Source organism: Blennius ocellaris, assembly GCF_963422515.1.
Source record: "Blennius ocellaris genome assembly, chromosome: 5".
NCBI lineage: Eukaryota > Metazoa > Chordata > Actinopteri > Blenniiformes > Blenniidae > Blennius > Blennius ocellaris.
In genome coordinates this window covers 14603418-14621192 of record NC_137654.1, presented here as the reverse complement: position 1 = coordinate 14621192, position 17775 = coordinate 14603418, and the positions used below count along the sequence as shown (strand labels likewise).

At 42.8% G+C, this 17775-nt stretch overlaps 1 protein-coding gene across 2 annotated transcripts in view; it reads left to right on the top strand.

Annotated features, from left to right (window-relative positions):
• prdm16 (PR domain containing 16) overlaps positions 1-17775 on the top strand; it is a 180027-nt gene that overhangs the window by 63136 nt on the left and 99116 nt on the right. For both annotated transcript variants that reach the window (XM_080496061.1, XM_080496060.1), the window contains exon 2: positions 25-488. In XM_080496061.1, coding sequence (XP_080352187.1) covers positions 25-488 — 464 coding nt within the window. The remainder of the gene's footprint in view (positions 1-24; positions 489-17775) is intronic.

The window sequence follows — 17775 nt, the reverse complement described above, 5'->3', positions numbered from 1 at the left end:
TCTCTGTGTCTCTTTGTTTTGCAGATGACAGCGAACCAGTGGACAGCATGTATGACACAGAGGGCGACCTCGCAGGTTTAGCAGCTGGCAGCGTAGGTGGTGCTGACAGCCCAGAAGATGATGTAGAAGACGGCGTCATCAACATGTCTCCTTTGCCCTCACCGACTCCTTCCCATCCAAACAACAACCACCACCACCACTTGCTGCACCCCCATATATACGCCACCCACCACCACCTCCACAACAACAGCAGCAGCAGCAATGACCAGGACTTCACCACACCCAAGGAGGGCTCGCCATACGAGGCGCCCGTCTACATTCCCGACGACATTCCCATTCCCGGCGAGCTGGAGCTGCGGGAGTCTTCTGTGCCCGGTGCTGGTCTGGGCATATGGGCCAAGACCCATATTGGTGCTGGCGAGAGGTTTGGTCTGCACAGTACGAAGCATCACGGGGCCACGGGCAAGGACAGCTCCTTCGGATGGGAGGTAGGAAACCCCCCCCCTCAGCTTCTTTGTGCACTATTTTGAGTTTGTTTCTCATTTGATTTCAATACCACTATGTATCACTTTTGAACATTTACATATTCTGTCACAGAAACACAGCCACATGGGAAATGAAGCAGCACTGAAGAGAGTAACTGAATGAACAATCAGCTCCTCACTCACACGTTCACATTTGCAACCATCACTCTCGATGCTCACGGGCATCTGTCTTATCATCGGCATAGATGCCCATTTCATTTGCATCCCCAGCATGACTGGACCTCATCTTTGATCCCTGCACACACATGGACGCATACACACATGCAAAATACGCTCATCCAGAAATCCAGCAGTACAGCAATGTCAGATGGAAAAATCTGGCTGATTAGTGGAGGTATCAGCTTTGCCGGGCGTCGGCCCGGAGCGAGCACACTCATTTGGTCACGCCATCTGATATGGAAATGGAAGAAGCGTGGCCCAATGCAGTGGCGGCATATTGAACTATTAATTTTCATTTCAACATGACATTAGAGGATATTGAAGTTGCTTCAGTAAGCTCATTAAGGGGGGGAAAGGGAACTCCTGGTCTCTGTCTCTGTCTCTCCTTCTCAGATGTCTAATCAGAGATGAAATATACTGGCCTGCTTTTCATTTCGCTGACTGCTTTTCAATTTTGGGGGGCCGGTCATTCACATAGTCTCATATTACATTTGTATGTAAAACGAAATACAGACTTGAACAAGGTAATCATTGGAACTTGGTCCTGGAAGGAGGTTGATGTGCTTGAATCAGACACCACCAGTTGATGATCTCCTTGGGAGAAAAAAATTGGATCTCCATTTTTCACAGTATTTATGTTGTTTACACTTCTATGATAGCTGTACAGATCAAGATTAAAAACTAAAACTAAATTGTGGTACACTTGTTACCTTTTTCTGCTTAGATCATTGGAAATACTTATTCGTTATACTGTGGAATAATTGGACAAGAGTTATTTTATTGCAATCAAGGTGATTAATGTCTTTAAAGTAAAAAAAGAGCAACTGCTTCAGTAGGTCATATTTATCTGTGACACATCAGTTTAAGCCTTCAACTTTAGAAGGCTTCAGTTCTTTTTCCTCAATAAACAAATCTTAGAACAATATTGCTAAAACCACTGAATCTTGTGTTCATGAATCTCTTTCTAACTGATGACATTTTTGGTAACAATCCATGGATCATTGTCATTGTTTTAGCTTTAAAGACTTTTTGTCTCTGTTTTCTCCCCACCAGTTGCAAACGCATTGCAGGCAATTTAAACACACAGGCACACGCTATGTGGCAGTGTGCCAGGCGGAACATTTTCCTTTTAAACTTGGTATTATGGCTAGCCATTCGGGGTGCAAAGGGCTTCTCTCCAAAAGCTACACTCTCCCTGCTGCTCTCATGTTTTCTCTCAGTTTTCCTCCTCCTTCCTTTTTTCTCCCCAGACACCCGACTGATGCATATTCATCAGCTAAGCTTTAGCTCACTGGCTTGTTGGGGGGAAAAAAAAGCCACCTTCAGCTGCAAAGAGATACATCCACCCATGTGCTGGCAGACGGATTCTGGCATACAAACTCACACCTCCTCCCCGTCTAACAGGAGAGCCTCGGCATATTTTTACAATTTTAATGTGTCTAGTTCTCCTCAATACTTTTTTTTTGAAGAACATTTACTGTAAACCATCCCCTTGTCTCTTCTTTTTATTTGTTTTGGCCGAGTCCACCATTCATATGAGCACAACTAATACTGCTGCATTCTTTGGGCCTTTGGTGACATTTTGAAAATAGAGTTTCCAGATCAGTATGCATGCTGCTGTTAGCCTGAAGTCACTTATATTATCCCCTCAAGCTAAAAAGCCTTTAATTTCTTTATCCAAACCTATCAAAAGGGAACAATTGATCCATCTTCTCCGCTTTCTCCTCCAGAAGTTATTAGAGGATTGACTATGGTATGGCCTGTATTTTTCTTTTTTGAGATACCCTGTCTGGTCTGAGACTGGAACTCTTCAGAGGCTCTCCTCTCCCAGACTCTTATCACAGATAGTCATAACAGTCAGCCTGTTGATAGTCATCAACAGACTCCCCCGGGAGTCCCGTACACCCCATGGCTCCCCCAGCAACTACACCATCTACTCTTCTACTCGCCCACTGCCTCTGGTCTTAGACAAACAGACAGTCGAGGGAGCGACGGGAGTTTGGTTAAGTGAAGAAACATGTTAGAAGAAACAAGAGAGTAACAGGGATTAAAGAGGATGGGTGGAGAAAAGAAGGAAAATGCAGGACGGATATTTCTCACAGCAATACAAATGCCCAAGTGTTCACGAACCTGTGGGTGCTTTTTGCTCAGGCAGTTGCCTGCCAAAACAGTGGGACGTGTTATGAGAGATAATAAGTGACATCATGTGGTGTAACTAACATTATATCTGAGCAAAACCCTATTACGTTACGGCTGAGCCCTCCTTAGCAGGAAAATGTAATTGGATTAAATTCTGAATTTAGTTGTCTGAATGATTAGCTTAATTTAGTGTGTTCCGTTTTATGAAAAAAGCAAATATTGATGATGTTGGGCAAAAATTTAAACCTTACTCATTCACCTAAAACAGCTGAGTTGCTTTATTGATGGCTACTCTATTTCACGCTGATTGAATTATCCAGAAATCAAAGGTTGCTGAGTACACTGTATATACAGCCCCTATAATCCTTAAAAAACTCAAAATCACCAAAATTGCAGTTTCAAGGTTTTTACCCATCAGCAATGATATATGCCATATGTACTCATACACGTGAATCCATACACTTTAATTACATTGACTACATTTTTTGTGGATTTAAAAAATAAAATTAATTTTTTTTACTAAGACTGGCAATAAGCCATTACACTGGCTTTGCAAACCCTGCGGTCTTGCAGTGAACCCAAACGGCTTTACGGTCACGTGGTGGATGTCTTGAGCGCTTTCTGTAGTCCTGAGTGAAAGTGTAGGCTGGCGGAGAGAAACGGTGAGTAATAGAAAGATAGCATGAAAGAGAACAGGGAGAGAAAGAAGGGGAAAGGAAGCCCACTATTGTCTGTCCTGGGGCGTTGGGGAACTGGAAGCGGTGTTAACTCAGACTCATTTTAGCGAGACGGACAGCTCAATCTAAGAGCTGCTTCGCTGCAGGCCATGGCCATTCTCTTCTGTCTCAGACGCCCTCTCTGGGCCAGCACTGAGTCATCCATTTAAAAACCATTATGCTCCCCCTTTAGCACAACATGATAGAACACCAAGGCCCCGGGTCCGCCGTACGTGTGTGTCTGTCTGGTTGTGTGTGTAGGACCGCTCACCCCTCAGGATAGTAAGGCCTGAGCAAGCAAAGTGAGGCAAAGCCCACAGAGAGCTCAGATTGGGGATCTAGCTGTCAGAGTGACTGCTGCTATTATCTAGCTGTTAGATTGGCTTGGCTTGCCTATTGATAGAGATATGTCACCGTACAGGGGCAGGAGCTATTGTACTCTCGTCTGATTGGCACTGAATGGTCTCACTAATCTAACTCCCATGAGGATTCAGGTGGCAGAAGGTGGCAGGGCAACTCTCATTTGGGTATCTCCGACAGAAGCAGTACATGATAATAGAAATGGGAAAAGTGGTATATTTACTTGTATAATGTAGCAACATTATCACACTGCTCCTTAAATGCCTCCCGCTGAATTTGTGAAAACACCTGTTAGCACCTTTGTCTCTCTATCTGTTTATTTCTATAACTCAAGGGCTTGTTATCTGACTCACTTATTAGGAGTTGGAAGTATGTGTATATATGTATATATATATATATATATATATATATATATATATATATATATATATATGTATTAGTAAGGCATAATATAGAGGTATATAACAAGGACATGTTATGCATATTGATTTTAGAAGTGCACATTGATGTACAGCTGACCTTTTGAACAAGGTTAACGCCAAAGCTTCGACACACATGAATCATAGTGTTTGTGTCAGCTTCATAGCCACATCCATTTGCAGTCAAGGACCTTGGCATGACTTTGTTGCCGGGCAAACTTCTTCCTCTCCGTCCCTCATTGTTTTTCTATTTACTTTTTGTGGGGTGATTTTCCATATCAGTATCATTCATCCAGTGATGTCTGGAAAGAGGAGAAAAGAATGCTAGCTCTTCTGTTGAGCACATTGTTGACTTAGTGATAGGCTAAGACGTCTGGCGGGCACTCTCATATCGCCAAGCTCCTACGTGACAGATACCCATCCAGCTATGGCACCGTGTGTCTCCATCAGGAACTTTGACAGCTTGCCTTTCACACCGATGCCAGGCTTCATTTGTTGTTTGCCTAATCACTAATCTAAGCTAACGTACTTGTTTTCAAACATTTGGGTGATGAAGTCCTGGCGCACCCTGACACTTATCTGTCCCAGCCCACCTTTTTGCGTCCTCTAGTGTTTGCTTGCCTTTTGTGTTTTGCCTTTAGAGGGCGGATGGCCAAGCTCTTACGAAGCAAGATATTCCTACAGGGCATTCAAGGTGCAGCTTGCAGCTTGTCTGATCTGTTTGCATTTCACAGAAAAGTCTTTGTTACCTTGATGGTTGACGCTCGAGGTGACTGGTACTGAACTGATAGGGCAAAAAACCCCTGCGATGGGTTTGCAGACAGTAGTCACACTAAATGAAAGAGTAGTGTGAGACAAAAAGCGAGAGCGAGCAAAATAACAAGAGACAGAGTTGTTTCCTGCTTCATTTGACTAATGTACTTTCCAGTGCTCTCACAGCAGGAGTCCTATTCTGGCAGTTCAGTCACAAGCATTGCTTAAGATCTGGCTCACCATAGCACAGGAAACAATAGTGAGTAAATCAGTTCTTTTTTTCCCCATCAGTCTTACTATCATTCGCAGTTGCCTCGAACCCCTACCATGTAGAATATTGTATAGTTGAGGAAAGCTCTTAATGTAAATGGGGTCATTATCATGTCTTTTAGTAATCAAATCAAGTCCATGCCCTGATGAGTATGGACTTAAGCTGAGAGGACTTCTACTTAAAGCCACTTACAAGGAAGAAACAGCGGGCCTTGTTAGCTTTACCCACTCATACTTGGCTGTGGTGGAAAGTTAAGGATAATCACAGATCAAAAGGTCAGATAACTTAAATGATATATATATATATAAAAAGAAAAAAAAGCTTCATTTTTGCTGTTTCATAAAGCACCCGGCACTAAAATAGCACACCGAAATATATGTATCCCATATTTTTTCCATTGTTCTTTTCATTAAAAAAGTATGAAATAACTTTGAATTGTGATATTTCAAAAATGTTTTTAAGTAATTATTTTAAGTCATAGGCTCCTTTCACATCACCCTAGGTCACCTCACAAAAGTTTAAAACAACATCAAAACCAAACATGTATACGTTTTATGTATATTTGCCTAATGACACACTTGCTTTTTACATGCAGTCTTTTAATGCAGAGTTACTTCGACACACGTGCCTGCAGTCCCACATCATAATGAAAGGGATATCTAACCTGTGGTTTCTAATAACAGTATTGACCAACAGTATGCGGTTTTTTGTCATCATTATTTGCCTTTGACAGAAACCCCAAGTTTACACACGGAGCAAAAACACCAGAGAAGGAGCGTAACACCACAACTCCCGAGACTGGATGCTGTAATATCTTCCATTCACATTCATTTTATGTAGGTTTTAAACATGCCATTAGCCAATTTAATCCAATTTTCCCAGCTTTCGGAGCACTCCAGTGGAACAGATTCCTTCTAATATTAAACATATGGTTGTCGTTGCCCTTAGAAACACCACAGCAGAGCAGGGCTTTTTTTCTAAGGAACCTGTTAAACACAAGCCTCCTGTGTCTCGGTGCAAACCATTGTCAATTATATCCAATGAACATTGTAATTGATAACGAGGAAGCCGGGCAGCAAATTAAATGTCAGGTTTGATTAGAAGCCTGATGCCTTATCATTTGTTCATAACTCGTTACCAGCATCTGTTAATTAGTTAATAAATTAATCTGTTCGGCACAGATGAAAGGTGCACAGGCTCCTGAAGAAGTACACGGGCCAAAGTCATCCGTCTTTGAAGAGAGTCGGACTCAACAAATATTGTCCCTGGGATTTGGACTGTTATTAGTTGGTCACTGGTTTCAGACCTCAGCCACTCCAGCCAAGCATTCTCAATGGAGCCTCTTGTTTGCCTGAATAACCCCCCACAGTCTCCTCACGCATCTTCACCACAATGCTGTCCTTTATTGCATGAGGTTTCTCTTTGCAGCCATGTTTTAAACATTAATTTAAAAGCCCTTGCACTGCCCCATCAGTCCGCTGAGGCAGACCACAGGTAACTCCTGTGCGATCCTCCTGTGCCCCGCCGTGTCAACCGTGCATCTTATGCAACCTAATCTATCATCCTCAAGGCCTCAAGGTATGAGCGGACAATGACACTGCTCTTTGCCACTGTGGAAAACGTTTGTCAAATTCTGGGTGGTACTGAAAAAGTATGTATAATTTACCACATTACACCTTCCTAGTGTTTGTGTGCACAAACCCTCAAATACAGTGACATAGTTAGGTACTGGTCATTGTTTCTCCCATTTTCATTCACTTTTCCACTCTCCCTCACCCTGTCTCCCTTTAAATCTCAATCCCTTGTGCTGCTTAACATTTCTGTGACTCAAACAGGAGGTGGTGACCTATTAATCAGGTTCCCGTGGCTGTTGTGATTGCCATTTTCCATAATCAGATACACAACATGGCCCAAAAGCCTTGGCTGCAGAAATACCTGCTTTCATTAACTCCTTGCCGTTCCTGCAGTATACTGTAGACCCCAGTCCATGACTAGTGAGCCCAGAGGAAACTGAAGCACACGGCTGGGCCTTTTAATTACTTTTTATTAGGTGCAAACTCTAGCGTTCCTGCACAGTGAGTGTCTTTGTCAGAGTCAAATTGGGGAGTGTAAAAAGTGCCTTCATTTGCGAAGTAGGAACTTTCAGTAACCAGTCATTTTCTTATATGTAAAGTTCATTTTTTATGCTTTATGCAAACATGTATTTGCCTTGAAGAATTGCAGTCTATTAAACTATTAATGTTCTGTATGTTTTGGGTGTGTTCATATATGATAATGATACTCAACAGGGACGTGGACAGGCATATATAAACTGCATTTCCACAAGCACATGCATCCACCCCAACATAAAAAGACACAGACAGACAGAAAAAAAAAAAACCCATTCAGCCATGTTATTCTTTCCTCCACTCAGTCATTTAGAATAACAAGGCAGAGTGAGAACCTAAGCACAATGACGACATCAGATCTAAAAACAGTGTTGAATTGTCGAAGTGTCAAACACGCCGGGACGTCTTTACTTTGGAAAGTCTCCGGAATCGCTCGAGTGATTTTCGCTCATTTTCTCCACCACTGTCATTGGGAGTGAGACCTGACGTCTTCTCCGCATTAAACAACAGGAAGGTTTTGACATGACCAAGATTTGTAGAGCCGAGGTGGATGTGTGTGCATGCCTCGGTTTGTACGTACAGCATGTGCGCACACGTTTCACATTTCTGTTAATCATATTAGGCACTGGTCCACCTTCCACTTTCCTCTTAAATCAAATTCTCCCAGCAAAAACAGGTTCTCGCTATTAGTTTGGCTTAGTATCTTAATTCTATATTAGGGTTCATGTCAAGATGACAAAAGACAGTATAGACAGAAGTCTTCCCAGAATTTTCATGGAAAGATATGGTTGCTTTATTACATTCACTCTTGACTTACAATGAGAATATCCCTGGTTCGATTCTGTGCGGTTCTTTGTAGAGTTTGAACTTTTTCCCTGTGTAACTGTTGATTTTCTCTGAGAACTCCATTTTCTTTTCATAGTACAAAAACATGTCCTTCACCCATTTCCAACTGGAGTTGTCTTTCTGAATTAGATGAAGCGCCTCTCGAATTTATTCACCTTATTTTCCACACTACTAAAAGAGCATTTTGGTAGTTGTCAGGCAGGAGGACAGTGAGCCAACATTGGTGTTACTGTAAACATCATCAACAGCTTCACAATGCTATTTGTTATTATAGCGACACAAATCATTGTTGTAAAGCTTTTAAAATGCTATCTTTATAAAGAATGCTGCTTATTGCTTCAGAGGGGTTAGCTCAATTACTCACATGGTGGATGTCTTCAGCACTCTCAATTACTACAATCCAGAAAGATGCAGCGAAGAGAGAAATCCTATATTGTATATTCATTTCACCCCAAAATGATTTTAAGTTTCTTCTAAATGTTGCTGAGAAAAGAATAAACAAATGAGTACAAGTCTCAAGATTCAGATTTTTCTTTTTCACAACATCAGCAATAATATCTTGACCATTTGTCTGCACGTACACAGAAAAAGGAAAAAAGTGAGTGTGGTGAACTGAATTATTGCAAATCGTCTTAATGATGAGAGCTGAGCATGGTAAGCCTTTCAGTCACATCCTGATAAGATGTCATATGATTGTGCTCCGTGCCACTCTTTCAGATGAGGAGGTGAGCTGCTGTCAGTGTAGCTGGTACATAATGGTACCCAGCTTGCCACCTCAGATGATTAAAAAAAAGAAACTGAAAAATATTCAGCTTCCTTGAGACTCTTAGGGCTGAGCCATGTGATACGAAGGTTATGCCAAATGAGAACAAAGGCATCGTCACCTTATGGGAGGTGTGAATGTGTGTGCGCATATGTACAGTGAGAAACTAAAGTTATGGATTGGCTATTTGTGTGAAATTTGTGTTGCATACTTCATTGGCATCTGTTCATTAATCAAACATTGACAGTTCATACTTTTCTATAGAAGCGATGAAGGTGTGTCAATTATTGAGTCTCCAATTGCTTTTGTTTGCCGTTTTCTTTTTTTTTTTTTTTTTTTTCACACTTGGCTCGAGTGATTTTGGTGACAAAGCCTGCTCCCCTCTACTGGTCGAGAGCTTGCAATGCTGCTCTCTGCAAAGTGCTTTTTATTTTGCATTACAGATCATGTTTCTTCAGGAAGCGAGACACTGACAGTCCACTGTAGAAAACCATACAAGTGTACACTATAAGACTGCCCCCCCACACACACACACGCACACACACACACACACAGCATTGTGCCCACCAAAACTATTCAAGTGAAACCATTCAAGCACTTTTCTACTTTTTCTTCTTCCTCTCCCATGAGTGGGTGTTTGTGAGATAGGAATCAAATCATTTGCTCACTTTAACACACTTTACATTTTTCCTCTTTATCGCATCACCCCGTTTTTTTGTTTTTTTTGTTTTTTTGGGGTCAAAATTTTATATCTTATGTTCACTGGTAGGCTTTCGTCTACACTTTTGTCCAGTCACAACACTTACAGATAGCAGGCTGTGGTCTCTTTTCACATGCTGGAGCACTGTAAAGTGTTGATCTCTGTGCTTTCATGGGCTTTTATGACAAAATACACAACATGTGCTTTAATTATATCAAGATCACACACTCAAATCTTTTGTTTTGTGAGTCATTGATTTTTCAACCCAGTCTTTCAACCTTATGTGGCTGCTCTCTATTTCTGTTCTCCTTCTTTTCTTTTTGCTCCATCCTCCTCTTTTCCTGCCCTCCGGGGTCCCAGTGCTTCTAATTCGGCCTTATCAGTAAAGTAATTTAGCTGCCACAGCTTGGGTTTCTGTCGCGCGGCGAGTGGCCCCATTGTCCAGCCCTGCTGTTGCTGAGATAAACCCTCAGATTGAACAAAGTCTGTGCTGACCTTTACAAACTCCCAAATCTTGCTGTGTACACCCCTCCAACAGGGATTCTCTCTGCCTAGAGCTCTTTTCTTTGAGTGGTGGGCTCAGGGCACATCAAATGGGAGGAAGGTGAATTGTGTGTGTGTGTGTGTGTGTGTGTGTGTGTGTGTGTGTGTGTGTGTGTGTGTGTGTGTGTGTGTGTGTGTGTGTGTGTGTGTGTGTGTGTGTGTGTGTGTGTGTGTGTGTGTGTGTGTGTGTGTGTGTGTGTGTGTGCGCGCGTGCGCGCACGCTTTTCAAAGAGCGAGAGTGTGTGGGGTCAGGGTGGACTGAGTGAGCGTGAGATGGACAGGGGAGAAGGATTAAGATGGCTGACTGAGCCTGTCTATATCTCCAATGGCACTTCGCTCCAAGAGGGAAAAAGTGCACTGCAAACAAAGCATTCAAGTGTGCATTTTTCTGTCTCCTTCAAACTGCCAGAAGAGGCTTTGGTGGGCCACATTCTCCGCCCTTCCTGCCACACAGTGTTTAACCTGAAATATGATTCATATATACTTTTCTTGATGTAAGAGTCAGTGTGCATCTGAGATTTTTGCTCGTGCTTTTGAGGTCCCTACCATTGCTCATACAGGAAAGTGTGACAAATCTTCTTATAACCTCACGTCTTGCCTCCCAGTGTTATTTATCATGTCCTTCAGCCTTTGGCAGAAGGCCCAAGAGGTGTCTGTTGGGATTTTTGCTTTGACCTGCAGAGAAACTACCAGAGTAGAACATTTTAAGCCAAGTGGTTCGGCAGGGTGGGGGTCAGTGCTGTGGTGGGTAGGTCTGGGGCACAATGCAGCAGAAGTACCCTCTCCATTGTGAGACACTGTCATCCTTCAGAGACCACTCGAGTCGCTCTCGAAGCCGCAAATCCTCTGCGCTCTCTATTCCAGCTGTCTGTCAGTCAGGAAGAGGACCTCATCAAAAGGTCTTGAGGTTGCGTACTGAGACACAGGGGGTAGAGTGGGGGAGAATGGTGGGAGGAGAGGGGGGAAGAGGGAGACGTTTGCTTCTGACAACAGTGAGTCCTGATGAACAAACCAGATACATAAATTCAGGTGTTGCAGGGTGAGTTTGGGCAATGGAAGATTGGGAGCCTGTCTTCGTAGGTTTGGGTGGCTCCCGTGTGCATCCCAATCTCCATCCATCCCTTCTTCTTGTCCACCCCCCACCCCTCACCCCCACCCGACACCACCTGCCTACAAGCCACCACCAGTGTTCCCAGGGAGATGAGCGCCACAGAGAAGAAGGCCCACAAGGGATTAACTTTTCACATGGCTGGGAGTCCTCGTTTCAAAAGACCTGACAACCCCAGACGGCTTGATTAAAAAAGAAAAGAAGAGAAGAGGAAAGGGAGGAGGGAGGGCATTGGAGGAGGAGAGGAGGGGGAATTCTTCACATGATGGCCCTGAGAGAGGGATTTTGGATATTGGGTGTCTTTTTTTTTCTCTTCATCCAAAGCCGCCATGTCTTGGTTGAGAATGAGCAAATTGTTCGTCCTGTTCTCTCACCAGTCCTTCTGTTGCCTGGCCTGAAGATGTGGGTGGGCACCAGCACACAGTATTGACTCCTTGTGGGGATGCCCTCTGGTATTGAAGAAGGAAAAGAAAATCACAGTGGAAGTTGTGGCTTTTGAATTCGCCTCATTGAGACATTTATGACGGAAGAATAATATTTGCTGATCAGCACCGGTTTATTGCAATGAAATGATTATATCAAGAATCATTATTTATTCATCCTTCATTGATGTATTATCAAAAGCTCTCTGTCATTCTGTGCATGTCAGCATTGCATTACAGTCAATGAAGACATTGGCAGTGAGAGTCAGCGAACCGTCGCCGGCTTAAAGTTCTAGTGTTCAAGTGGCAAGGCGCCCTATTTCCCCTCACTCTATCCCAGATAAATTGGGCATCTCAGGTTTGTCTGTGAGAAAGAGAGGACAAAAATCAAAACAAATGCTCCCACTGACGTGAAGATGGGAGTTGGGGTTGGCTTTCCTCTCTGGCTAACGGATCAGCAACTCAACCTAGCGGGACAGCGGGCCACTTAATACCTCCCATCTTGTCCAGGTAAGAGAGTGGCCCGACAGGGAGGTCATGGAAGGTAGCAGGGTATCAATTTACAGATCACCACTCACCCTCTGGCTTCCTCCTCATGGCTCACTTACCCTCATCTCATCTCCACAGTTTGGGATACACTCACTCTCTCTTCCCACACCCCTAACGGAAGATACACACTTTCATTCAGAAAGTCTTCACGGATAATTTTACCCACCTAGATTATCACTAACCACCAACATAGTTCACAATTAGTATGGAATTACAAGCGTCATTCACCAAAATAAACGCCAACATACAAATTTGGTGCTTATTTATTAGTTTTCTTGAACTTGAGTTTATTCATTTCTGTGTGCCTCTTCACAAGACATCACATTGTAGAAATGATAGATTAATGAAACACAGTGCAGAGAATTAGAAAGCAAATGATGGAGGTGAGTTAGAAGAGAAACTCTAATCAACATCTTGCAGTATCAAATTATTTGAGTAAATGTTTTGTTTTTTTTAAACATTAGACTAGTGCTGTCTCCACCACTGGCGCAAAGAACAAGAAGCCACATATCAAAGGTACAACTAACTCAATAAATTAACCCTGATATCGATTTAAATTTGTCATTAATCATGCTGCTTACTGGCCGTATTGCCCCAGACTTCAAGGAGGTACTGAACCAATGTTATGTATAGTTGATCTTGGGAAAATACATCAGTAGAATGCTGTGGTACCTCTTCCTGCTTAGTGTGGTAAATAATCTCATAGATAGATTAACAGAGCTTCTGTAGTATTATGATGACCCACAGTATTAAATTAAGATATATAATTACCAAGAAATACACTACACTACATGATGAATGTAAAAAAAAAAAAAAAGGCTAGCATTTCACAGCTTCAGTGTTGTCGCTATGCATGACATAACCATGAACTCTCTCTCCCATTAAAAAATGCTTTCAAAAATCAACAGTGGCAGCTGCCATGCACAGGGCTTGCACAACCATCCTTAACTTGGGGTTCGGTGTCTTGCCCAAGGACAATTGAATGCTGAAAATGAAAACTAAACCACCAGTATAGGAATTGGATGACAATCCATTCTACCAACAGTGCCACCAATCTCCAGTGACAAAGAAAATGCTTTATGAAGCCTAAACACTGCCAATCAATTAATTAATCAGGAAGAATTATAAGGTATACATATACATATATTTTCCAAATCTTTCATAATTTAATGTGTTTGTTGTTCATCCATTCATCCATATCCTCAATACTGATGTATCCACATTAGGAGGTGAGATCGTTGGAGGAAATCCCAGCTAACCATGAGTGAAATTATTATACAGTCTGGACAGGTCTCTAATTCAAACACAAGGCAAACACAGAGACACACACGTACACAAAATACCTGCACACATAGGAAGAACATACAAACGCCATACAGAATGACTACAAGGTCTGGACACAGAGCATTGGGACCTAGACTATCATGAAATGGTATTAAAAATTGTGTTAAGACATAAACTCTTAAAAGCCACTAATTTTAAGGACAAAGTTATTCTGTGTAGGATTATTCTGTTGGGAATTTTGATTGTCCCTTTTGTAGGTTGCTGACATGAGCACTTTACTCTCAGTTCTTACACGTAGAACCAAAGGGTACAAAAGTTGTGGTCAAAAAAATAAAAGCCCATCTAGTTTCACAGCATGGACAGTAGACTGCACTGCCTGTTAATGAGACAAAAATTGACAGGAAGTATGTAAAATATGTGTTCTCTAATGATATCCACTCAGAGCTTGGACACCCGCTATTCTTGAAGTGACAAAAATGACAGAACAGATATGATACACTGACTCTTATTCTTTTTGACCCTCACTCTAAATCAGTATCCAATCAGTATTTCTTTGTCTGAGTACTACTTCCCTGCAGCACGGCTATCATTAAGTGACTCATTTAGGCCATCACAGGTAGGCCCACATCATAGCCTCTGCTGGTGGCTTTTAATGGGGAATGGAGTCCTTTCTTACTGTAATGCATGCTGAAGTAGCTGGGGCTAATGTGACCCCTATAGTTTGGCACTGCATTAGTGCCAGAAGACCCAGCAGTGAGCCTTTAACCTGGGTACGACAGGGCCATGATTATGTTCTCTGCAGGGTAGGTTTGGCCAGAGGACACTCAACTATACACACAAAGGGGACATGCGTACAATGGCTCGTACAGACACCAAGGTCATTATTAGCTTATATTTTCTTCAAGTGAGTTATATTTGTTTGAAAGTTGAGGTTGAAACTTTTAGATTTTAGAAGTTAAAATCCACCAGAACTCTGTTTTAGTGGGTGATTTCCCTCAAATGACACATTGTGATTGTCTTTTGATCGATCAGCGTTCTGGGATGGTTAAGTGAAGTCATACTTTGTAATTGGATTATTTTATAATCTTTCTCTATGCAGAGATCAGTTAAAAAAAAAAAAAAAGCATAATGATACAGACGAGAGGACATACAAAAAACACTGACAGAAAAAGAGCAAAATAACAACATTGTTTGCTTAAACACTGCACGCTTACTCTGACTGTTCCATTTTCCCAGTACCTCCATATCAGTTCTACAGTTACCTTGTTTACTGTTTCTATTCACTTACTAACTCTTTCGCTCACTGTCTCTTTTACACACACACACACACACACACACACACACACACACACACACACACACACACACACACACACACACACACACACACAGTCGTATTTCAAGATAATTCTCTCTCCTCTTGCTACTCTTGTCTCAGTATCCTGAGCCACTAGACATTGAATGGACCACAGGGAAAGCTGATCTCACACACACGCACGCACACACACACACACACACACACACACACACACACACACACACACACACACACACACACACACACACACACACACACACACACACACACACACACACACACACACATGCTAGCAAAACTGTGTGTGGTCCCACCATTCCAGTCTTCACCATGTTTTCTAATGCTTCATCAGGTCCCATGGTCAGGGTCTTGGACTTAAGGCTAATCTTTTAAATTCCTCACTGTTTCATTCCTTTTTGTCTCCTCAGAAGTCACTTGCCCACACCTTTATCACTTTCTCTTGTACCGTTTCCTGAGCAAGGTTTTAACTCTGCTTGTCTGTTAAAAAGGTTTGGTTGTTTGCTTTCCAATCTTCTTTTCTGCTCTTTCTATTTTCTCCCCTCTTCTCCTATTTCCCCTTTGCATAATTCAAATCAGAATCCCCATGTGAGTACCTTGCTCTTGACCTAGCTTAGAAAGCTCCTGATTGCTTTAATAGCAGTCCTTGGACCTGGAAGGTGAGTGTCTTTAAGAAACTGAGGGAGAATAGTGTAAACGGGGTGTGTACTACCGAGGGGTGGTTGATTAGAACTGACCTCAACAGTGTCAGGAGAAAAAGAAGTACAAATATGCAAAGTGGGTGTGTGTCCTTGCATAATTGGGGCAGAGAGAAGTGCAGCAAGGTCAAGTAGAACAAATGGTCAGTGGAGTGAACTATGAGAGTTGGGGGGAAACAAAATACAAAACAACAGTGACTGCATATATATATTCATTTTTAAGTGGTACTGGTCACTCAGAGGTTGGAGAAATGAGGATGTGATGGAAAAAGCTCCAAGGTCTTCCACCCAGTCAGAGGCTTATAGTTTGTAGGGAGAAGCTTGCAGATAGAAACGAGGGTAACAGTGTGAAGTATAGCATTATTGAGAAAAAGCTTTTTGTGTTTTGTCGGCTTACCCGTGCCCAGTACGGTTTAAATTATCAGCTGGCATACACAAAGGTATGAAAGCACACCGACGCGTTTTGCAGAAGAGGCACAAATGTGCACAAGGCTAATTCCTTCAACAGTGGGATTGCCCTAGCATTAGCCAAAGTCAGGAGCCCCAAAGTAAGCCTGGCTAAGGTTGGGGTGAGGCCTGTCAAACCCCAAAGATTGAGTTTGAATTAGGCCCACCATTCAAAGCGACTGAAAGGAGTTCCTGAGCCTCCTATTATCTACCAGCAAATTGGGAGGAAATCTGGCTATTGTGCAGAGTTTTGAAGAGGCTGGTGGTGGGGAGAGGGCTGCACAGTGTGCTTACCTATAGATGAGAGCAGAGACAAAGGGTCCCGGGACATCCAGGAGAGGCTTTGAAATCCCCTCTTTGCTAGAGACGGAGGCAGCCTGAAGTAACTCCTGGTGTGGAAGAGGTCAACAGTGTTCAGTCCATGTAGACACCAAGGACTGGGATTTAACTTGAGGCTGGAGAAGATGTGAATGATTAGCACTGGATCTCAAACTCTGATTCGTGGATGTACGAGAAAATGTTATTGTTAATGTCTTAGTTGGGGAATTTGTTTAAGGACATGACACAAACTCCTCACTTCGCTTTCCACTTTGATCCATTTCTGTTTTCATATCCTTGATTTATCCATTTTCAACATAGTGACATGGTCACAAGTATGTACACATAGTATAATTTTATCACCATCAAACACAAAACTCAGCAACACGGTTTCTCTTGTTTTTCCTGTCAATGGAAGCAGCTGAACGACTGAAGTGTGTGTGAAAAAAGTAACAACAAAGCAACTTGTAATGATGATGCCCATCTTTTCGGAGCAGTTTGATGGATGAGGATTGATGTGACCTGCGCTGAATTGCGTGTGCCCACATGTGTCCTCATGTATGAGAGAAGACAGACAATCCCTCGGGCTAAATAGCCAGGATATCTCCAGATACACACACACACACACACACACACACACACACACACACACACACACACACACACACACACACACACACACACACACACACACACACACACACACACACACACACACACACACACAAGCACACACTTTTTTTAATGGGCAGTGCTACACTGCTGCTACCCTCTTCCTGATCAGCAGTACAGCCTGGGGCTCTTCCGGAGTCTCTCACCCCCCCGTCTGGCCTACGATACCAATGCCACCCCTCTCTTCTTATTTTCTATATTCTCTCTCTCTCTCTCTCTCTCTCTCTCTCTCTCTCTCTCTCTCTCTCTCTCTCTCTCTCTCTCTCTCTCTCTCTCTCTCTCTCTCTCTCTCTCTCTCTCTCTCTCTGTCTCTCTCTCTCTCTCATTAATCAATGTCAAGCTGTCCAACAACAAGGCCAGCATTCTTTCCCTGCCTGCCTCCTTGGTTCCTTGTATATGCCATTGTGACCCTCCCCCTCCACCAACGCCGCAGCCACCATCATCCTTTCATATGGCCACGGAGCTAAAAAGCCCAGGCCCACTCTGCCAACATGAAAGTTTGTCCGGCAAAAGGAAGAGAGGGGGAAAAAAACACAAGGAAGAGGCATTTCTCTCACTTCTGTCCATTCTTCCCTCTTTTCCCTGCTTACATCAAGCGAGGAAGTGAATGCCATCGTCG